Source organism: Hemitrygon akajei, chromosome 12 (assembly GCF_048418815.1).
Source record: "Hemitrygon akajei chromosome 12, sHemAka1.3, whole genome shotgun sequence".
NCBI classification, from domain to species: domain Eukaryota; kingdom Metazoa; phylum Chordata; class Chondrichthyes; order Myliobatiformes; family Dasyatidae; genus Hemitrygon; species Hemitrygon akajei.
The window spans coordinates 79,585,835-79,610,235 of record NC_133135.1 but is presented as its reverse complement, the minus strand read 5'-3'; the positions used below and the strand labels follow the sequence as shown (position 1 = coordinate 79,610,235).

The 24,401-nt window shown below is 39.2% G+C and overlaps 1 protein-coding gene across 1 annotated transcript in view; it reads right to left on the bottom strand.

Moving 5' to 3' along the window:
- Positions 1-24,401, bottom strand: part of dnm3a (dynamin 3a) — a 217,368-nt gene that overhangs the window by 17,318 nt on the left and 175,649 nt on the right. The window contains exons 16-19 of the mRNA XM_073063584.1: positions 14,925-15,036; positions 8,121-8,285; positions 4,468-4,694; positions 3,420-3,635 (exon numbers count right to left, since the gene is read on the bottom strand). Of these exons, the coding sequence (XP_072919685.1) occupies positions 3,420-3,635; positions 4,468-4,694; positions 8,121-8,285; positions 14,925-15,036 (720 nt within the window). The remainder of the gene's footprint in view (positions 1-3,419; positions 3,636-4,467; positions 4,695-8,120; positions 8,286-14,924; positions 15,037-24,401) is intronic.

Here is a 24,401-nt window from a genome sequence, read left to right as displayed (position 1 = left end):
GGAGGAAGAGAAAGCAGAAGAGGAACAGGAGACTATCAAACACATAGCCTTTGTGGCTGGGATTCTCATGATGAATCCTGAGATCTCTCATGAGCAAATACAAGTAAACAGAAAACTTTCCAAAGCATCAGCAGTCTCATACCCAAACATTTCTGGTTTCAATGATATTATAGAACCCTTTTATAATACAAAATAAAGACCAGCAGGTGCACATACAAATCAGCTCTCAATAAATTAGATATTTATAAAATATAATTAATTGCCTTATAAATTCCACTTACCTGCCATGTGTCACTGTCAATCCTAATACTCTAAGCAGTGACACATACAAGGTAGAGGTAGGTGTAAGTGGAATGTTTAAGATGATAGATAGATAGATAGATAGATAGATAGATAGACAGACAGACACTTTATTGATCCCAAAGGAAATTACAATGTCACAGTAGCATTACAAGTGCACAGATATAAATATTAGAAGAGAAATAGAAAAAATAAAAAATAAGTTACCACAAACAGTCTATCAGGAGGGGTTCATCACTTTCCCGGCTATAGGTTGACACATCATAGAACCTAATGGCCGAAGGTAACAACGACCTCATATAGCGCTCTTTGTAGCAGCGCAGTTGTCTTAGTCCGTTACTAAAAGTGCTCCTCTGTTCAGCCAAGCTGGCATGCAGAGGGTGAGAAACATTGTCCAGAATTGCCAGGATTTTCCCTAGGGTCCTTTGTTCTACCACAGCCTCCAGTGTGTCCAGCTTGACTCTTATAACAGGGCCAGACTTTCTAATCAGTTTATTGAGTCTATTGCCATTACCCACGTTGATGCCATTGTCCCAGCACACTACTGCACAGGCGATTGTATTGGCATCAACAGACTGGTAGAATATGTGAAAGAGAGGCTTGCATACTCCAAAGAACCTCAGTCTCCTCAGGCAGTAGAGGCAACTCTGGCCCTTCTTATACACATAATCTGTGTTGGTGCTCCACTCAGGTCTGTCATCCAGGTGCACCCCCAGGTACTTGTAGGCCCTCACCACATCCACATCCTCACAATCAGTAGAGGCAACTCTGGCCCTTTGTGTACACAGCCTCTGTGTTGGTGCTCCACTCAGGTCTGTCATCCAGGTGCACCCCCAGGTACTTGTAGGCCCTCACCACATCCACATCCTCACCATCAATAGTAACAGGGAGCAATGCAGGCTTAGTCTTTCCAAGGTAATTAGTTTAATTTTATAAATATGTATAGATATTTATATATCTTAAATTAACCCAGAGTTATACAACATAGTTGGTGAAAGACTGAAGACAACAAAGTTTGATGTTAAAGCAGCTCTGAGCCCAGAACACCCAGTATCAGACTGTATCTTTCTGGTCTGGACTCTTGTGCTCCATGGAGTCACTGTCACAAGCGAGGATGATGGTCAGTAACTCTAGTTACCTGTAGAAGGACAGATTGCTGGACTGTAGCGTTGCCCCGAAAGCTACTTTGAATTGTGTTCACTTGCAACAATCAGACCTTTCACCAAGTCATAAGAGGTTTCATACCTGCCATTGCAGCAGCATCCACAGGTCTGCCACTGGACATCACTTGTTGAAGAGCATGGGCTCCAATGTTGGTGCAAAATCCTTTGCCTATGTGGTGCAGGACTCCACCATGCACCTTGACATCTTGCACATTTTCGTTCAGTGTAACAGTCTCTGCACACACACAATAGCCATCATCTGATGACAGCAAAAACATCACCTGACTTCCCTGTAGCATCATCCAATGACAAGTTGGCTGTTGTGCTGCCATTTCCACTCCTGTGCATTACTGCCTGATGCTTTCTCTATTCCAGGCGGTCTTAACCTGGGGGTCTATGAATAGATTCCAGGAGTTCTGTAAACTTAGTGGGTAAAAGCTTACATCTTTATTTTCAGTAACCTCTATTCTACCTTCTTAAATATGTTCAGTATCTAAACTGAGGTCCAAGTGTAGCAAAGTGACTTTGCCTCTTCATTTGCTACCTTCTTTCCCCTTCTGTCTCTGATCAGCTGCAGCTGTAACGTGACTGAAATGCAACAGGGATAAACAGAGAAATGCAGTGAGGGGAGACTGGAGAAAGCAAAATCGAAATGCTAATATCATCTGTCACTTGGAGTCAGATTAGTTTGAGAAATAAAGGAGATGTGTGAAGAAGGGAGGCAGACTGGATATACAGACAGACTCTTCATTGATCCCTTCAGTACCCTTCCCATGATATCCAACACTGACTCATTCATGCAGATTGAATATTGAAAGAGCGGTTACCTTTGTTCACCTCCTCCCTGTTATACATAACTTCTTCAAAAAAGAGGATTTGTTTCATTGAGTCTTTTGCATTATGTTTGCACGAGGTGCAGTGAATATGCAGCAGCTGTGAGTTCGTGGGTGTGAGGCTTGCAGCAATACTAAATGATTGAGAGTGAGGTAAAGCAAATGAACTGATTGGGCAATTACAGTGCAGTGAATCCAGAAAAGGGTGAGCTTGTTGTTGCAGTCAGGATAAACCTCGAGGATAGAGCTTGCTCACTTTATTCACTTTAAAATCATTCCTTCGCTGCATCCATGAACTATGAATGCCTCTACTTTTTGAGGTGGCTGAAGAGAGCTGGTCTTTGCACATTCATACTCACATTTTTTCTCAGATGCACAGTAGAGAGCATCCTGACAAGCTGTATCACTGTTTGGTATGGAAAATGCACAGTGGCAGACAGGGATGCTCTACAATGGGTAGTCAAAGCTGACCAATGAATTACTGGCACCAGCCTCCCTGCCATCAAGGATATATCTGTATATACAGAAAAGTGCCAGAAAAAGACCAGTAACATCCTCTTGGACAGTTTGTCCCATTCCCATCTGGAGGCTATGTAGCATCTGCATCAGGATCACCAGACTCAAATACAGTTACTTTCCCTAGGCAGTAAGGCCGATCAACACTTCCACCTACTAACTCCATCACTACTTTATCATTTCCCATCAGTCTCCCCATATACAGCCTAGCGTCACTTTATGGACATACAATCAATATTTCTCTCTCTCTCTGTCTTTCTCTGTCTCTCATTCTCACTCTCTCTCCCTCACGCATTTATATTTATTGTTTTTAAAAAATTATTATTATGTTCTTTAACTTCTGCGCGGCTTTTTGTGCTGCACTGGATCCAGAATAACTATTATTTTGTTCTCCTTTATACTTGTGTACCAAAAGTGACTCAGAAGTGTTTCAAAGGTATTACATCTAGAAATATGGGTTAGACGAAGGTACCCTATTTCTGGTTTTGTTGCAATTAAGTAATGTATCAATACAGTAGTCATATTGTTGAATCAGAACACTAGACTGTGGAACTGACATAAAGAATAGAAAATTGATACACAAGTAACAGCCCAGTTATCTGCTTACCTGGGGATGATGGGCCCACGTGTGGACCCCAAAGGGGAACCTGCCAATACTTCACTGTTGCTAGGACCACTGAGGGAATCCGGAATGCCTGGGTGGGTGGTGAGTGGAGAGTCACTTGATGAAGAATGTTTTGATTGAATGGATAAAATTGGAGCACGTCTGGATTGTCTGCATAGTGGATGGCCAGATAAAGGCCGCCACTGTGGATCTTTAGGACTAGAGAAATAATTATAATCATTCAAATTATGTTTAGAATTGCCATTCCTCTATCATATCAACATCAACCTCTACTCAAAAACACAAATATTTCTAGACCAAATTACATTTGACAAATCTAGAAACTTCATGCATTAAATGATGGGATACAGAATTTGAATCCAAATGATGGAACAAAAGAATATTCCCTTTGGTCACAGCAGTCATAAGTGAAGATCTTGTGTAGTTTCATAACAAATTATTGCGAAGGTGGGTGCACTATTCAAAACTGCAAGAAAACATCACATAAAATGACTTCAAATATGGGAAGCAAAACATTGAAATAATTATAAATGAGAATTCTGCATGGAAGATGTACAACACAAGGAACTTTATTCCTTAATTGATTTTGGTTTTACATCAGTTAAGAATGCCTGCTGTCCACTGTGCTAAAAAGATTTGAAAAAAATACTTAATGTGCTAAGACTAAAATTCCTAATTTTAAAGAAACAGGTTATGCCACATGCATGCCTTGGGTCTTGCATGAGAATGAGAGCAGCTTCCTACCAAGCTAGCACAAGCACCTCCCCAACACAATACCACAGATTTTTAGGTTCATTTCATTTCCTAGATTACATCTCTTAAAATTATATGTCTGGCCATACTATGTATAAACAAACACAGATATACACGTTAACCCTGGGAGAATATGAGAGATATGAAGAAACATCCTGGTTCCTGATCCTGACTAAAACAAATACTTCTAGCAAATACCGTAAATAAAAATTCTGAAAAGAATCAAGTGCCAGATGCATGACAAATAAATATAAAATTGACATTTCAGCATTCATACCTGTGCTCTGTGTGTAACCAGGAATTGTCCACAGGAGGCGGTATGGGAACTGATACGGTATTAGTGTTAATGTCGCCAATAATATTCAGTGCCTCACAGATAGCATTGTATGTTCTAAGTGTTTCATCACGCCTTTCTGCCTGTTCCAGTGACTCCTCCATTAGGGCATTTTGCTCTTCTGAGGAATACAGTTTTGCCAAAAGTTCTGTGTTGATAAATTCCTTAGTCTACAGAACATTATAAAAACAATTAAATATACTGTTAACCTTTTAATTAAAAATTGAGAATTGGGTAAAATTTTTATGAGCTTAAAGGGTAACAGAATGGAACATTAAGTTATCTGACAAAGTATGTACACATTCAGTTGAAACCAAAATCAAAATGGCTGGCCAGTCATTATTGTATAAACATTTAATGCTGATCCACATGTGCCTCTATGCCATTGTTTTCAGTAAATGCTTTCCCAAGTGGTGAGTGGTTGCCTATTTGCATCGAGGAGGCTGCAGAGGACTCTGAAGTAACACCTCGAACAGATAAGATGGGGTTCAGTGGTCAGGGACTCTCAAGGGAGATAGCGGGGGCTGTGGGAGTTGAATGTGAAAGAATCATGAGTTTGTTGAGTAGCTCAGGACTGCCACTTCAGGATAGCAGTGGGTTTTTGGGGCTGGGGGGCAGCACATTGCCTGAAGAACAACCAGCTGAATTGCTTACAGGAGATCTAGCTATTGGATTTCTGTTTCCATTGCTGGCCCAAGAGCTATTCAGAGAAGTCCTCTTTAAAACATGCCAAAGCCCAGTGGATGGAAGCATATTGAATATTCCAGAAGTGGCATATAGATGTGCATTGCACATTGTTGATGCCACTTTGCATATCTGAGGTCCTCCCTCCATTAACATGTCAGATGCAATGAGGAACCTGGAACGAAAATCAGCAACATTATGAAGCTTGATTACGAACTTGAGACACAAGGGACCATAGATACTGGAATCTAGAGCAAGGAACAATCTAGTGATGAAACGCAACAGGTCAAGCCACATTTGTGGGGAGGAAAGGAATTGTTGACACTTCAGGTTGAAACCCTGCATCAGGACACCCATCACTAACAAATACAGGGGAGTAGTTTGATTATGGATCAGTGTCAAGTATATAAAGAACTTTTAGATAAAGCACCAGAATGCACCAGCAGGACATGGAGAAACAAGAATGGCCTGAAACTCACGTGGAGCATAAAGTTCAACCCAGGCTTGCGAGGTTGATTAGCCTGGTTTTGTACTTTAACTGAGGACTTATTACTTTGAGAAAATCAGCAACCAACTGTAGAGTGACTGCTGATACATACATACTTACACACACATATATACATATGGGTGATTGATAAGTTTGTGGCCTAAGGTAGAAGGAGATGAGTTATTAACTTCAAACTTTCTGCATAATCACTCAAAGAGTTGAACTGCATGTGCATGTAATGAGAGCTGTATAACTCATCTCCTACCTTAGGCCACAAACTTATCAATTAACCCCCCCCCCCACTGTGGACCACTTCTGGAGGTCCAAGACGCCGACTTCTACAAAGAAGGGATCTGTATGCTCCACTGGACTAAGTGTGAAATGTATGAGGGGACTATGTTGAAAATGAAATATGCTAGGTTTTCTAAAATTGACTCCCTCTGTCTTGGGGGGGGGGGAGTGTGTGTGTGTGTGTGTGTGTGTGTGTGTGTGTGTGTGTGTGTGTGTGTGTGTGTGTGTGTGTGTGTGTGTGTGTGTGTGTGTGTGTGTGTGTGTGTGTGTGTGTGTGTGTGTGTGTGTGTGTGTGTGTGTGTGTGTGTGTAGCAAAAACAGACTCTTACTTCAGTGGTGGGCAAGTTGTTAAGATCCTTAGAGGCAGGATTTATGAGTATTTGCATTGACATAATCTGATTAGGGATAGTCAATATGGCTCTATCAAGGGCAGGTCTTGCCTTAGAAACCTGACTGAATACTTTGAGGATGTAACAAAACACATTGATAAAGGTAGAGCAGTGAATGTAGTATATGGATTTCAGTAAGGCAGTTGATAAGGTTCCCCATGCGAGGCTCATTCAGAAAGTAATGAGGTATGGGATCCAAGGAGACCTTGCTTTGTGTATCCAGAATTGGCTTGCCCACAGAAGGCAAAGGGTAGTTGTGGATAGTTTGTATTCTGCATGGAGGACGGTGACCAGTGGTGTTCCACAGGGATCTGTTCAGGGACCCCTTTTCTTTGTGATTGTTATAAATGACTTGGATGAGGAAGTAGAATGGTGGGTTAATTAGTTTGCCGATGACACAAAAATTGTGGGTGCTATGGATAGTCTGGAGGGCTGTCAGAGGTTACAGTGGAACATCAACAAAATGCAGAACTGAGCTGAGGAGTGGCAGATGGAGTTCAACCCAGATAAATGTGAGGTGGTTCACTCCAGTAGGTCAAATTTGACGACAGAATATCAATGGTAAGACTCTTGGCTGTGTGAAGGATTAGCGAGACCTTGGGGTCCATGTCCATAGGACACTCAAAGCTGCTGTGCAAGTTGACAGTGTTGTTAAGAAGGCATATGGTGTGTTGACCTTCATTAACCATGGATTTGAGTTCAAGAGCCGTGAGGTAACGTTACAGTTATATTCGACCTTAGTCGGACCCCACTTGGAGTACTTACTGTGCTCAGTTCTGGTCACCTCACTACAGGAAAGATGTGGATACTATATAGAGAGTGCAGAGGAGATTTATAAGGATGTTGCCTGGATTGGAGAGTATTCCTTATGAGAATAGGTTGAACAAACTTGGCCTTTTCTCCTTGGAGCTTCGGAAGATGAGAGGTGACTTGATAGAAGTGTATAAGATGATGACACGCATTGATTGTGTGAACAGCCAGAGGCTTTTTCCCAGGGTTGAAATGGCTAACATGACGGGGCACAGTTTTAAGGTGCTTGGAAGTAGGTACAAGGGGGATGTCAGAGGTAAGTTTTTTTTACACAGAGAGTGGTGGGTGCGTGGAATGCACTGCCAGTGAAGGTGGTAGAGGCGGATACAATGGGGACTTTTGAGAGACTCTTAAAGAGTTTTGAAAAATAGAGGTCTATGCATTAGGAAATTCTAGGCAGCTACTAAAGTAAGGTTACATGGTCAGCATAACATTGTGGGCCAAAGGGCCTATAACATGCTTTAGATTTCTGTGTTTTCTAAAACATTCCAATAAAAAATATGTAATAAGGCACACACGAGGAAATCTGCAGATGCTGGAAATTCAAACAACACACACAAAATGCTGGTGGAACACAGCAGGCCAGGCAGCATCTATGGGGAGAAGCGACGTCGACAGCGCTTTTGTGACAGCATTTTGTGTGTGTTGTTGTAATAAGGCACAACTGATTTTCTTCAATAAAAATGACAGTGAATATGATTTACTTGTAAGATAATGATGCTATAAAATAAATGTACTAGAGGTATGACATACTTGCAAAAATCTACAAATACTGACTATATGAATTAATAGCAAACTCGATTTCAAGACAATGCTGACATTTTCTATAAATACAGGAACTATAAAAAAGAGATAACCTTTTTCTAATATGTGGTAAAAATAATGTTTAGTTTCTACTTATTGGCTTTATTTTGCTGAAGAAAAATAAAACTCACATTATTTATCATAAGGTGCATAATTATCTTTGGCATAAGGTCCCGGATAGTCTTGTTAATGACATACATGTATGACTCGACTAAGTTGCGTATAGTCATCACTTGTCTCTCCAGCTGAGGGTCCTTGGTGAAGTTATGCGTACCTACTGCCTCTTCATTATCAAGCTGTGCAAAGCACAAACACAGAAAAACTTCAATCAAATGCTCGGTTTATCATGAGATAGTTTCAAATGAAATACCGTAGATGCCGGATTATAAGCCGCTACTTTTTTCCCACGCTTTGAACAGCTTTGAACACTGCGGCTTTTACTACGGTGCGGCTAATGCATGGTTTTTTTCATGCCGCCAAAAACATTTTGCCTCGTAACAGTAGACCAATAAAATTGATGAGTAGTTCACAGAGGTCCAATGAAATTGTACGATAAATCAAGCGCACTTTCACAATTAAATTATTGTAAATCAGTCATTTGTACTCACCCTCATCAACATGGAAAACACTCGAAGAAAAGCATTGTGCTGCCTTTATGGCAGGTATTTAGTTTATAATATTTTCGCTTAGTAATTCATTTGTTAGTATTTTCTAGTTAAAGTTAGAAGTGTTTTAACTATATTTGTTTTCTGTACTACATCCCGGGATGCTATGACGTCACATCCGGTTTCGCCGCGTCTTGTGGGAAATACCGGTTTGCGATAAACGGAAAGGTGGGGGGGGGAGCGCATTAGACCCGCGCGAGAACGCTGCTTTTAAGTTAAAGGCGATCAATAACTTTTCCTGGTAGGCTGCAGTATATATATTTTTTTACCAGTCGTTAGGAGATATTGGAATGTTGTTCGTGCACTGTTCAGTAAAAAAGTATACGCAACGTAATTTGTGTGTTACCGATACGTATGTATATTTAAAAGTAGCCGTGTTACAGGCACGGTTCGAAAAAAAGCATTTGCAATATGTATTTGTTTATGTTACCACACGGATTTAATTAAAAGTTAAAAAATCCTCACGTGTAATATCTTTCTGTGTAAATATCTCATATTACAACGTGGGACACCTGCGGCTTAAAATCCGGTGCGGCTTGTACAAGTACAAAATTGATTTTCTTTCTAAAATTAGAGCCTGCGGCTTTTAATCAGGTGCGCTCTGTAGTACGGAATCTACGGTAGTAGAAATCTGAAATGTGCCCATCCCAGTGACAAAGTTGGAAGTTGGGAGTTTCACTGTATAATGAGAAATAAATACAGTATGTACTCTGTGCTACTTTAGCTTCTACTTCCTGATTTATGATAAAGCATTTAATTTGTACAACAAATTGAAGTCCCAGTGGTCAGAATGAACAAAACAACTATTAAATGTCTATTCACTGAGATTACATTGCTTCACACACCGTTTCCTACCTTTTCAATTTAAGAAATCTGCTGCCCAGTTAGCTTAACAAATATCAAGGAATACAGAGCACCTTGAGAAAAACTCGAAGTAACTAGGCATCGTCAACACGGTTTTGTGAAAGTGAAATTACGTCCACCTAATTATCTGAGGTTATTTGAAAAATAAAGTGGTGTGGTATTTCGAAGGGAGCAGCCAAACCAATGAAGGGGCAGCACTGAGGCAGTGACCAGACTGCTGGATTAGCAGTGTTGAGGGAGAGGCTGGAGGTTGAGTTCACAAAGCAGGAGGCGTGCAGAGGAGGCTCCGCACCAAGGGAAAGGTCAGGTCAATGGAGGGTAAAGCAAAGAAAGATGCCAGACCAATGAAGGAGCAATGTCAAAGAGGCAGCCATGGTGATGGAGGGGCAGAACAAGGAAGATGCTAGGCTGAATCACAGTAATCCAGCACATATTTAGCTGGGCACATGCTGAAGAACTAAGCTTTCAGGGTAATTTGAATGGAGCACAAAACTTCAATTGATGGATTTTAATGCTGGGGATTTTTTTTTGTCAAGCAAACCTACAAGCATTACGTCAAAACATCATGTATATTTACAAAGATGTGAATGCAGGGAAGAATGAAACAACCTGAAGTGAGATCAAAGCTGAGGAAGAAAGCTCCCATGAAAAAGCCATCTTGCAGAAAATTGCTTCCAAATAAATTTAATCTCAAATAAAAAATGTATGTTTCTACATGCAGTTGAGTTTTCAATTAGTGTTATTGGTGAATTTAGAAATTAACTGGTGAGTGTTCAAGGACACATTCAACCTCTCACTGCTGCAGTCAGAGGTCTACCTCAGCTTCAAAAGGGCATCAGTTATACCAGTGCCCAAGAAATACAGGGTGACTATCACCCAGTAGCACTCACATCTTCTCTGTGTGATGAAGTGCTTTGAGAGTTGGTTGTGACTAAAATTACCTCCTGCCTGAGTAAGGACCTAGACCAAATGCAATTTTCTTACTGCCATAACAGGTCTACAGTGGACATAATCTCACTAGCTCTCCCTGAACTATGGATGATCTGGACAACAGCAAAACCTGTGTCACGCTGCTGTTTATTCACTATAGCTCAATGTTTCAAACCATCAACCCTCAGTACTAGGTCAACAAGCTTCAAGACTTGAGTCTCTGTATCTCCCATTTGAAACTGGATTCTTGACTTCATTAGAAGACCACAGTCAGTACCGATTGGTGACAACATCTCTTACTCACTAATAATCAACACAGACACACCTCAAGGATGTGTTCTTAGCCCACTGCTCTACTCTCTCCACATACATGGCTGTGTGGCTAGGCAGAGCTCAAATGCCATCTATAAATGTAAATTCACTGATGACACCACCGTTGTTGGCAGAATCTCAGATGGCAACGAGGAGGTGTACTGGAGTAAAATGAATCAGCTGGTTGAGTAGTGTCACAAAAATCTTGCACTCAATGTCAGCAAGACAAAGGAACTGACTGGAGATCAGGAAAGAAAGATCATGAGAATTGATTGAGAGGTCAATGGTGGAAAGGGTGAACAATTTCAAGTTCCTGGACATCAACACCTTAGAGGGTCTACCCTGAGCTCACCATATTGATGTCATCATCATGAAGACATGACAGCAGCTATACTTCATTAGGAGTTTGAGGAGATTTGACACGTAACCAAAGACTTATATATTTCTACAGATATACCATGGAGACCATTCTGAGTGGTATGGAGACACCAATGCACAGATCATAAAAGGATTCAGGAGGTTCTAGACTCAGCCAATTCCATCACAGGCACAAGCCTCCCCAACACTGAGGATATCTTCAAAAAGTGGTGAGGGTCCATCATTAAGAACCCTCACCATTTGGAGCATGTCTTCTTCTCATTACTACCATAAAGGAGGAGGCTCAGGAGCCTAGACCCATAATCAATGCTTTAGGAACAGCTTCTTCTCCTCTGTCATCAGATTTCTGTACAATCTATGAACCCATGAACACTGCCTCACTATTTCTCTACTGCACTATTTATTAAATTATTTTTATTGTAACCTTAGTAATTTGTTATGTCCGCACTGTACTGCTGCCACAAAACATCAAATTTTATAACTAATGTCAGCACAGTACTCGATGTAGATGGGCGCTTGATGGCTGGCATGGACAGTGTGGGGCAAAGAGCCTGTTTTCTATCTTTTACTGCCACTTCTAAGCTTTGCTTTGACAAAACAGTGAAAAATTCTATAACCTAACAAAATTAGCCTGATATGGATAATAATTCAGCTTTGGTAAGAAGTACACAATGTGAAAGTAAATATTGAAATTATAACAATTTTACAACACCTGTACACCTTAATGCAACTCAGCTGGAGTATGCCTACAGGCATCAAGAATAAGCATGCTGCCTGCACCTTTCCCTTTATCACTTACTTCATAAAATCCTGTAAGTCCAGTTCTACTGGGAGCCTAGTTGCTGTCACCAACCTGCAAAGCAGAGCAGGTTGCAAGCAGAGATTGGCCCTCAAGAGGTATATACCAGCACTGTGCCAGACTGCCAGGAGGCCTTTACACATCTTGCTGCTGTTCAAAAACACTAGGTCAAATAAATGGTAACAAGGCAAATAAGACCAAGCATTTAAAAAAAGTTGAACCAAAGAGATACCTCATGGAAATGGATTCTTCAGACCACCAAACCCACCCTGACTATTTGGCCATAGACAAGAGGTGGGTGTTGTGTGCGCCCAAACTGGCAATAGCCTTCTAAAAAATTTTCTCACTTGCCATGGTAATTTTGAGCAGAGATTATTATTGATTAATGAATTAGTAGCAATAATTGAGGACTTCCAGGTTCTAGAGCTTTTTGATCAGAAACTGGGCCTCTGATAGCTACTTTTGCCTCTCTTTTACTCTTTATGTATCCATCGTCCCTTGACATTCAGTGGCATCACCATCACTGAATCCCCTACTGTCAACATCCTGGGGGGAACGGAACTGGTCTAGCCATATAGACACAGTAGCTACCAGAGCAGGTCAAAGGCTAGGAATTCTGCAGCGTGTAACTCATCTCCTGACTCCCCAAAGCCTGTCCACCGTCTACAAGTCTCAGGTCAGGAGTGTTATGGAATACTGGCCACTCACATGGATGAGTGCAACTCCATCAACACTCAAGAAGCTTAATACCATCCAGTACAAGGCAGCCCACTTGATTGGTACCCCTTCCACAAGCAACAATCCCTCCACCATTGACAAACAGTTACAGCAGTGTGTACTATCTACAAGATGCATTGCAACAACACACCAAAGATCCTAAGGCAGCACCTTCCAGACTCATGACCATTACCATCTAGAAGGACAAGAACAGCAGATACTTGGAACACCACCACTTGGAAATCCCCCTTGAAGTCACTCACTATCCTGGCTTGGAAGCATATCATTGTTCCTTCTTTGTCTTGGGGTCAAAATCATGGAATTCCCTCCCTAATAGCACTGTGGGTGTACCTACATCTCAGGGACTGCAGCGGTTCAAGAAGGCAGCTCATCACCACTTTCTCAAGGGCAACTAGCGATGGGCAATACAGGCTTAGCTGGTGATGCCCATATCCCACAAATGAATAAATTTTTAAAAACTGAGAAAAACTTTTGTATCCTTTTATATTATTTTATATTTTATATTATTGGCTCCATATTTAATATTTTCTCTCCTTATTGCTTTTTGTTGCCTTCTGTTAATTTTTAAGAGCTTCCCAATCCTCAAGTTTCCCACTAATTTTTATTATACTGTAGGCCCTCTCTCTAGATTTTATGTTGTCTTTGACTTCCCTTGTCAGCCATAGTTGTCTCATCCTCCCTTTAGAATGCTGCTTTTACTTTGGGATAAACTTGAACCTGCATCTTCCAAATTACTCCCAGAAACTCTAGCCATTGTTCTCTACCATCATCCCTGCTAATGCCCCCATCCAATCAATTTTGGTCAGCCCCTTTCTCATGCCTCTGTAATTGTCTTGACTCAATTGTAATACCAAATGCATCTGATTTTAGTTTCTCCTTCTCAAACTGCAATATGAATTATATTATATTATGACCACTGTCTTCTAAGGGTTCCTTTACCTTAAGCTCCCTAATCAAATCTAGTTCATTACACAACACCAAGTCCAGCAACCATTTTTACACTAATCCTACTCTAAACCTACTTTATTCTCCCCATAGTTGCACTAATAGCCCTTCTAATTCTACCACTCACTTACACAATAGTGTAATTGGTTTACAGCAGCCAATTAACTACCAATTTCCAGATTGTTGGTGGGATCAAACTGGAGATGTCTATAATGTCAAGATGTGTAAAATGTAAAATAAATTCTAAAGCTGTTCTAATTAAATATTTGAAGCATTTGCAGTAAGGCAGTCAAATTAACAACAAAAATATACTTGTCATTGGTTAAACAAAATTCCAGGGTAACTAACCAAGATTTGAGGCTATATTCAATATTTAGGAAGGATAGATGTAAAGGTGGTGTCTGATACTGATAGTTAAAAAATTAAAACAGAACCATAGTGAGAAAGCATATCAGTTCAGAAAATTAGGATAAAGAATCAGTCTAGCTGAAGTTAAGGAGTTCCAAAGGGCAGAAAAGATCGGTGAAGTTGTCTATTTGCCTTCAAACATGATTGGTAACGTAGGTTTAGAAATTAGAGGTGCATCTAACACTAATACAACAGTAAAAACATGCAACTTGAATCAAAATAATGACTGGCCATGCCAAGTTAGCAATAATACTATGGAGTATGAATTCCTGGAGTGAGACATTTTTTTAAACCAGTGTATTGAAGAGCTAACAAGGATGACAATATCTTAAATTTGGTATTGCTTAATGATGAGGGACTCATTAGTAATTTTGTCTGAGAGTACTTTAGGGAAGAGTGATATAGTTTCATAGAATTCTTCATTAAGATAAAAAGTGAAGAAGTTCATTCAGAAATTGGGGTCTTAAGTTTAAACAAAAGAAAATATGAACATATGAGGAGAGTTGGCTATGAAAGGTTGGCATTGAAAGTCTTCAGACTGGACAGACAGTGGCACTGAATGAAGACTATTTACATATAATAAACATAAGGCTTTGTAAGAAATGTACAGTTTGCTTGTAAGAAATGTACAGTTAAACAATTCATCCCAAAAATAATATTTTTTCTAGCTCTGCCTTATAATCAAGAAACTAAAATATTGAAGTGAAAGATGCCTATTGTACATAATTCACTTGCTGAATGTCATCTTCACAGATTCATAAGAGAAATTCATAAGTAGAGCAACATCACTATGCAGTAGAAATTCACTCACCAAACTTGCTCCATTTAACTATTTCATTCTATTCTATCACCTTAAGTTCTGAATTCTATCAATATTTAACTTCTTGTCTACTTACAGTGCACTTCTCTGGATAAACACCAGCCCAAAGAAATGAAGCTTTCCAACCATCTAGCTCCTCCTGAGAGTCACAAGCAAGTTCTAAAAATCGATAATCCTTATAAACGTTCCTAGTGAAAGAAGTAATAATCACAAAATATTATAAAATCTGTATATCTACCCGATTTTGCTGAGATTAACATTATACAGGCACAACATTGGATGTTGATAATTACACCAGGTAAATACTCAACTTTGATTCTGTTATGAAAGATATACAAATTGTTCCTATAGTAATGCAGCATTTCAGTGTATCTTTACATGCTCTTTCTCTCATGCTAATCAGGTTTCCTTTTGAAAGTAGATGATCTGTCTCATCTACCTTTTCCAGAAAATTCCACTTGACAAATCCCCGTTAAAAAAAACTATGCAATTTAAGTAATTAACTTGTATTTATAATTTTGGCTTATCCCATACAGAAATATTCTTCACTCATCTAACTCGCGCAATCAGATCATAATTTTGCAGTTCCCTATCAGGGCATCCCTAAATCTCCTCTTCTCTAATATACAGAGCTGTCAATTTTATCCCCCCTATTGAAACAGCTGATAAATCTTTTTTGATCATAGAACAGTACAGCACAGGAACAGGCACATCAGCTCACAATGTTGTGCCAAACTAACTAAACTAGTAATAAATGTCTAACTAAAATAATCACTTCTGGAAGAAACAATGCCCATGTCTTTCCATTCTTTCACATTTCTGTGCCCACCTAATCTTATCACCTCTGTTGTATTTGAGTCAGCTACCATCCTTGATCCGGCATTCCAGGCATCCACTACTCTCTGTGTAGAAAACTTGTCCCACATAGCTCCTTCAAGCCTACTCCCTCTCATCTTAAATGCAAAACCTCTAGTATAGGCAATTCAACTCTGAACACAGGACTTTTATATTAAGGCTTTTCTGTAAATACAAAACTTGAAATATAGGAAACTAAGCTCCAACAGGCATCCTGATTAAAATGCAGCAAATCTAGAAATTTAGAAAACAAAATTATATTATCACACATTGTAATTTGACCTAAGAAATAAGATAAAGTCAAAGACTTTCTGATGTGTATTAATTACATGTATTATTTTCCTGGACACAAAGAACCAAAAATAACAGTTGTGTCTGATCCAGAAATAAGCTTCATTTAAATTAAGAACAAGGATTTCAAAAATAAATTTTGTGATAAAATTTTGAAGGATATACATCAGGAGAATCAACTACAAATTGCTTAATGTACACTCAGTGTACCTAATTAAGTTGCTACTGAGTGTCTGTTCATGGTCTTCTGCTGCTGTAGCCCATCCATTTCAAAGTTTGATTCAGATTCAGATTCAGTTTATTGTCATTTAAAAACCAGAAATGAAATGCAGTTAAAAAAATGAGACAACATTCCACCAGGATGATATCAACAAAGCACATGACAAAATAGACAACACCAGAAAATCCACATAACGTTTGGCAATCCCCAATCCAGAGTCCGGAGAGGCTGCTGCGATGTGATGTGTGTTCAGGGATGCTCTTCTGCACACTACTGTTGTAATACATAGTTGTTCCTATCAGCTTGAACCAGTCTGGCCATTCTCCTCTGACCTCTTTCATTAACAGGGCGCTTTCACTCACAGAACTGCTGCTAAGTGGATGTTTTTGTTTTTCACACCATTTTCTGTAAACTCTAGAAACAGTTGTGTATGAAAATACCAGGAAATCAGCAGTTTATGATGTACTCAAACCACCCAGTCTGGCACCAACAATCATTCTATAGTCAAAGTCACTTACACCACACTTCTTCCCCATTCTGATGTTTGTTCTCAATAATAACTGGACCTCTTGACCATGTCTGCATGCTTTTATATATTGAGTTGCTGCCACATGATTGGCTGACTAGATATTTGCATTATTGAGCTGGTGTAGAGGTGTACCTAATAAAGTGGTCACTGAGTGTACTAGTTATGAGTGGTTAGAGAAGCCCAATTCAGCCAAGCTCATTCATAAACAAAGCCAATCTTTACAGATGATTCAGTCATACTAACTGCTGTACTTTATACAAATCAAAATGAAGATAGCAAACAAATCTATCTATTCATCATGATAATCAAAGAACAGGGTTACTATTAAGCAAGCTGCCCTATCCTTACGGTTCTCTGTATATTAATATTTAAATGTTTGTCACTGCTATGAAATGGGTCATTTGCACAAGAATGTTTAGTAGAACTACGGTATAGTACAAAAACCTGCACATTTCGCAACACAACACAAATGTGCACAACTAGTGTCCATGTTTAGTGATGTGACCAAACAGATGTTTTACCATTTATTACCATGGTGAAGTAATAGCCAACAAGGTCTGTATTTACTGGTAAATCCATTATACTAGCAAAGCTGGTTACAAAAATTTAAAAACAGAATCAGAATCAGGTTTATCACTAACTTATGGAGATGCTGCTTGATCAGCTCAGTATTTATAGCATGTTATGCTTTAATTTCAACAACTGTTGCTCATGCACAATGGTTCTAAAGTCATGGGCCACTTTGAGCAGATGCATTACCTGTAACAAAGGTGTCCCAAAAATGTATTTTTATTTTATTGTGGATAATGAAGGAAGGGTGGCACATGTCCAACTTTGAAATAATTGTTTGCAGTCAATATATATATATTTGAATTTTAATTCTAGAAGCGTGGCATGTGGCATCTATTTCTTAGCAACAGTACTGCTTTCCATAGTCAATCTAATAAGCAAGCTGCTAGGAGCTACCAATCCATCAAATTTCATTTTATATTTTTTCCATGATTATTGCAATCATAATAGTATGAAATTTCATAACGAGACACACTAATGGGAAAAACATGAATTGGAATATTCACAATATTACATTAACAAAACTTCCAGCTTGGAAAGTTGCCTCAATTGGACAACACTGCCCCCTTGGCATTCTGTTTATATGATTGATATGAAGTATGTGCAAACAAGTACAATTGTAATGAAACACAAAATGAGAAAATAATGAAACATGATGTCTGAGATTGTAATTACAACATCATGAAGTATTACTGCTTGAATTAACATTTGCAATTTTTGGATAATCTCATATGCATGTCTTTGTCACCTCTTTTTATTGATTGAGTTCTCACAGAGGACAACAAGTTAACCCAGCAAAACAGAATTATCACTAATGTTTGCCATCACCAAGACTGTCATGTTCTGAAATTCTGTAAATGTGTAACTATTCGCACTTAAATAGCATCCTTTACAGCTTAATTGAAAGTTATTACATAGTTATAAAGACATCTGGCTGGATGCTGATGAAATCTTTTAATACGCTTTTGTTGCTTCTAGACTTAAATATTTCAATGCATTTATGGGAAGCCAGACATCTACATTCTGCAAACTCCAGCTCATCCGTGACAATGAAATGGTTGCTGGCCATTTCTCAATTTTAATATTTCCATCAGTGGCAAATTTTGCCTAGACCCCAAGATTTTGCTTCCTCAGCCACTTCAACTATCAGTACTTCATTAATGCTCCTGCGAATTGCCAGATGAATTTAACCATATTAACTTTTTTATATTAGCATAAGCAGCTGTATTGTGGGTGGGATGCACAAGTGTAGGTTTCATAAGTGACTTACTTAGAGCAGGAATTATTTATTTATTCTATCATTTAGAGCTGGGTGGTGGAGTGGAGATAGTCTCTACCAAGGGATGTGCAAGGTGCTCCTTCCCTTTACTAGCCTGCAGGTCATCCTTGGGCAAGGCATAGCATTTGCTTAGCATCACCTCCCAATCAGGGTCATTTGAAGCCATAGCTGTATGAGTAGCTGGTGCATATCACAAATCCTGATTGTACTTTCACTGACACTAGACAGACAACCTCTGAAGAGCATTGATAATGGCTAGGGTCTCCCATTTTGTAAAAGACAATGCTTACAAGAAGGCAATGGCAAACCACTTCTGTAGAAAAATTTGCCAAGAACAATCATGGTCATAGACCATGATCACCCATGTCATATAATGATAATGATGATGATAATAATGATCATTTAGAGCAGGAAAATCCATTTTCTGAACTTGGAAGCATTTCAGATATCACATTGAGTAACAGCAGAGAAATAAACCATTTGCCCCAATAAGTATATGGTAGTGATTTTCTCAAGTTTAACTGGAAATTACTAATAAATAATTTATTTCTTCAATAACATTACAATCTGCTGCTCCACGCACCCCCTCACCCCAAAAATCTGTTTGGTAAATGGCTTAAACTACAAGAGAACTACCGTCAAAATGGCTACTACATCCTTTGTGCAAACAAAAACCTCTCCTGTAACTATGGCATCTACATGTTGTCCGGTATTTTACGTGAGCACCATAGAAATCTGTCAATAATTACACTGCTTGAAGAGGAAACGCAAAGATTGAAACCAGTTGAATTATGTTACATGCCAAGAATGTTCCTCTCATTTTTTGAGAAGCCATAAAATAAGTTTGCCTTTGTAAAATCTAATCATGGTTACAAAATACGAAACAGACTTAATGACATCTAAAAAACATACTCTTATATATTGATACATAATCTTGGAAGTTTTCACCTAGCCTTAAAATTTCCAGTCCATAAGTGACATTAATCAAGAGTAATCAAGAGTGCAAAAGGTTTTCATTGCAAATGCCAACCATTTTAATTTAAAGCTAATTGCTATATAAACATAAATAAATAAAGACAAATTTAAGAAAAATATATCCAGAAATATCATCCTTAAAAAGATCAATAACTATTGCAATTCTAGATAAATAAATTATCCTCTGTATTTACAAAATTTAACTTAAACAATTCAGAGGACCATAACTGATGGAAAAATTACCAAATTAAAACCATTTAAGAAATGAAAAACATTTACAAATTTACATATTTGGCAAGAGAACAAAGAATTCCTCAGTACCATAAATGCATACATATTGTTTTCATTAGTTTCAGTGTTAAGATTAAATGCACTGCAATGCAAGTTCTCTTCTCCATTTTCAATATAGTCACCAGGACTTCTTTTTGCACAGCAGATTTGAACTTTTGTTATATTACTCATGGATAGTCTAGAGTCCACAGCACAGTTACGAAATTTAACTGTTAAACTATGGATTTGAAGCTACTTCTTAGGTATTCTCCTGTGGGTAACTTGAGTAAATGGGCACATCTTGAAGTCAATTAAAGTCTAATTACTATTATATTTGAAAGTCTCTCTATATTGCCAGCTGTTTTGGCTCCTTCCTTGGGCAGAGGCCAGGTTATAGAAAGGTCAAAAAAATCAGCAAGATGTGGATAGTTTACTCTTTCTTAGAACATAGAACAATATAGCTCAGGAAGAGAACCTTCAGTTTAGAACACTCCTTTCACAGTTTGTGACTTGTGGGTGTTTTATACATAATGGTGTACAATGATGTATGATATATTCTCTTCTTAACTGATCTCCACTCCATTCACCAAAAATGGAACTTTTCAGTGGTCAAACCTTTAACTCTGATTTCCATTCCCATTCCAGCATATTGGTCAATGGACCTCCTCTTGTGCCAAGATAAGGGCATCCTTAGGGTGGAGGAGCAATACCTTAATACACCGTCTGGGCAGCCTGCAACCTGATGGCATAAATATCGATTTCTCTGTGTGGTTAAAAAAAAGTCCCTCCCTCTCCCTTCTTCTTCTATTCCCACTTCAGCCTCCTACCTCTTTTCACCTGCCTATCACCTCCTCCTGGATCCACTCCTACTTCTCTTTCTCTTTCTCCTATGGTCCACTCTCCTCTGCTATCAGGTTCCTTCCTCTCTAACCCTTTATCTTTCCTACCCACCTGGCTTCACCTACCACCTTCTAGCTATCCTCCTTACCCTCCCCCCATCTTTTCATTCTGGCATCTTCCCCCTTCCTTTCCAGTCCTGAGGAGGGGTCTTGGCCTGGAACATTGACTGTTTATTCATTTCCATAGATGCTGCCAGACTTGCTGAGTTCCTCCATCATTTCGTGTGTGGTGCTCTGGATTTCCAGCATCTGCAGAATTTCTCATGTTTAAGATCTCCTAACCTATTGGCCATGATAAGTCAGAACCATTGCAGCTGAGCTGCCTTTAACAAATGGATTTACAATTTCAACAAAAGAATTTGGAAATAATTATTTACTTCAGAGGCAACAAAAAAAGTGATTTGGAGTTATTCTTAGAAAATAATGATTGTTTCCGTTACACATTGTAATTTGACAAATAAAGTGCACAAATTAAGAACAGTTTAAAGCCAAACCATAGGTTGAACCAAGCTTTATATTAATCGTACAGCTATGGCCATGCACAGAAAAATTTCAAAAGCACAGATGATGCAAAATTTGAAAATATCATAGACAGTAGGGATGATAAAAACAGATTGTAGGAGGACAGACTGGCCGCCCGAATGAGGCAACATTAGCCAATGTAATTTATGATTGATACAATTTGGCAAAAAGACCAAAGAGACAATGGGCTGGAACACACTGACAGCTAGCAGGCAGTTCCAAGGAGTTAGCTGCAGTGAACGTGGCAGTGAATCCTGGAAGTCTACAATCATGCATGGCAATCTGGAAGGTGGAATTTTGCAGGACATCAAATGCACAGAAAATTCTTGCTCTGTTCTTTAATTTACTAATTAGTCAGGAGATTCCATTATTTGATGAACTTGAGTGACTGCCAAATCTGATACATCTAGTATTGCCTAATCAATTAGGATTGTCAACCATCATTTGAAAGGTAAACTTAGATAGGTTCCAGCTATACATCTCTCTATTTCATGGTATATTCATGATTTTAATTAATTAATCTCTGATTATCAAATATATTTAGAAACCGTAAAAAACACCATGTCATCATAAGCTGTCAAGTGCCCATCAGGGCAGACAATAAACAAGGCCACAATATCCACTGCTAGTGGCTTACTATGCCTTGTAGGAGGGTCACAGAGGTATTGTTGGCAAAGTACTGTGACCTGTACGGCTTCAAAACATTTGTGGGGTAGCACAGGATCCACTCCTGGGCAATTCCTCTCACCTCTTCAATTCAGCTCTTTGATTGATGCAATGATCAAGACTGAGATGAGGTCTAGAACCAGGTGCTCCTGGTGAAACTGGCTCTTGAGCACCTGGTGAGCAGGTTTTTAATGAGTAAACACTGTTTAAAAACACTATTGATCACTTTGCTGGTGACTGAGTAGTTAGGTCGGGCAGTAATTAGTCAACCTGAATTTGTATTCAGGACATAAGTGGGCAATTTTCTGTATTTTTGGTAGGTCTGATCTTGTAACTGCATTGTAAGCACAGCTCAAATGCCATATTTAAGTTTGCTGACGACACCCTGCCATCGGCCAAATCGAAGGTGGTGACGAAATCAGCGATTGAAGATCTGCTTGAGTGGTGCACAACAATAACCTCTCACTCAGTGTCAGCAAGACCAAGGAGCAGATCATTGAGTTCAGGAGGAGGAAAAAGGAGGTCTGTGAGCTGGTGCTCATCGAGGGGAAATTAGAGGTAAAGAGGTTCAACAATTTTAAAGTCCTCAGAGTTATTATTTCAGAGGACCCCTCCTAGGCCCAGCATGTAAGTGCAATTACAAATAAAACACAGAAGCACCTCTATTTCCTTAGAATTTTGCAAAGATTCAGCATGACATCTAAAACTTTGACTAACTTCTATAGATGTGTGGCGGAGAATATATTAACTGGATGCATCACAGCCTGGTATGGAAACACCAATGCCCCTGAATGGAAAATCCTACAAAAATAGTGGATTTGGCCCAGTCCATCAGGGTTACAGATCTCTTATCACTGAGCGCATTTACATGAAGCATTGTTGCAGGAAAGCAGCATCCATCTTCAGGAATCCCACCAATCAGGCCATTCTCTCTTCTCGCTACTGCCATCAGGAAGAAGGTACAGGAGCCTCGGAACTCACATCACCAGGTTCAGGAACAGTTATTACCCATCAACCATCAGGCTCTTGAACCAGTGAGATAACTTCATTCACCCCATCACTGAACTATTCCTATAAATTATGAACTCACTTTCAGGGACTTCATCTCATGTTTTTGATATTTATTACTTACTTATTATGATTACTTCTTTTTTTTCTTTCGTATTCACAGTTTGTTTTTTGCACGTTGGTTGCTTGACTGTCCTTTTGGGTGTGGTCTTTTGTTGATTTTATTATGGTCCTTGTATTTACAGTGTATGCCCTCAAGAAAGCCAATCTCAGGGTTGTACAGTATATGATGACAAATACATACTTTGATAATAAATTTACTTTGCTTTGAACTTTGAACAGGTGCAGCTTGGCCTGAGCAGATGTCTTCGGTACTACCACAGGATGCTGTTTGGTCACATAGCTTTTGCCAAATCCAGTACTCTAACCTTTGCTGTATGAGGTATGGTGTGAATTAAATTTGGCTCATGACTGTCTTTTGAGATGGTGCAGACCTCACGAGGAAGCTACTGATAATAGACTAAATGGCCTCCTTCTGTGATGCAATGGTCCATGAATCTATAATCCTATGCTTTGAATCATCAACATTCACAAAACACAGGAGGAAACACTGCAACAAGAAAGTATTAAAAGATTTAATGCCACTGATCTGCTGAGTACTTGCAGCACTTTCTGTTTTCATCTCCAATTTCTGGTACTTGCAGATTTTTCACTTTTAGAATATTAGTTGCTCCCCTCTGTACAGTGTGCTGTTTTCCCCTTGTCTTGCTCATTTTGAAAATATTAATGAAATAAACATAATTACTGCTATATACTAAATGCAGGAGTTACAAATGAGCATGGGGTTCAACTGATCTGGCTAAATTACATCAGGTTCTTCCCAACGTTGAGCATGGGGTATCTCTCTATACTGATTGCATTTAAATCTTTCACTCTTGGCCCCACCTTTCATAATTCCCCAACATAAAACATGTAAATGCTTTTATTGCCAAGACAGAAAGATTTGTTTAATTACTTTCTTCAATTTCTAGCACTTTGCCAAACCTCCACCTTAGTTTCTTTCTCATACTCGCACAGAATCCCTTTCTCTTTCTGTTTACTCTCCTGATCTACCATCCATACAGTTTATCTTCTGCTCATGGTTCCTATTTCCATAAAATGAAACCATCCAGCATCCCTTCCTGGCCTCTATGGAGCTGATATTAGAAGTAATTTTCTCCCTTTTGGCATGCATTGCTCATTTCCATAACTGCTGTCAATCCCCCCCCCCCCCCCCCCCCCCCACTGTCCTCACAAAGTACTGCTGCCAAATTCATTTCAGGTCCATTTACAGCTCCACAACAAATTTCTGCTTCAATCTTCCCACCAGATTTCCACATTTCCAATAGCACTGGAGTGGTCCAAAACTAAAGGCATGAAGGCATTATCAGCCTTTTGACTGTGCTGCAATAGCCTTTCTGTTTTCCTCC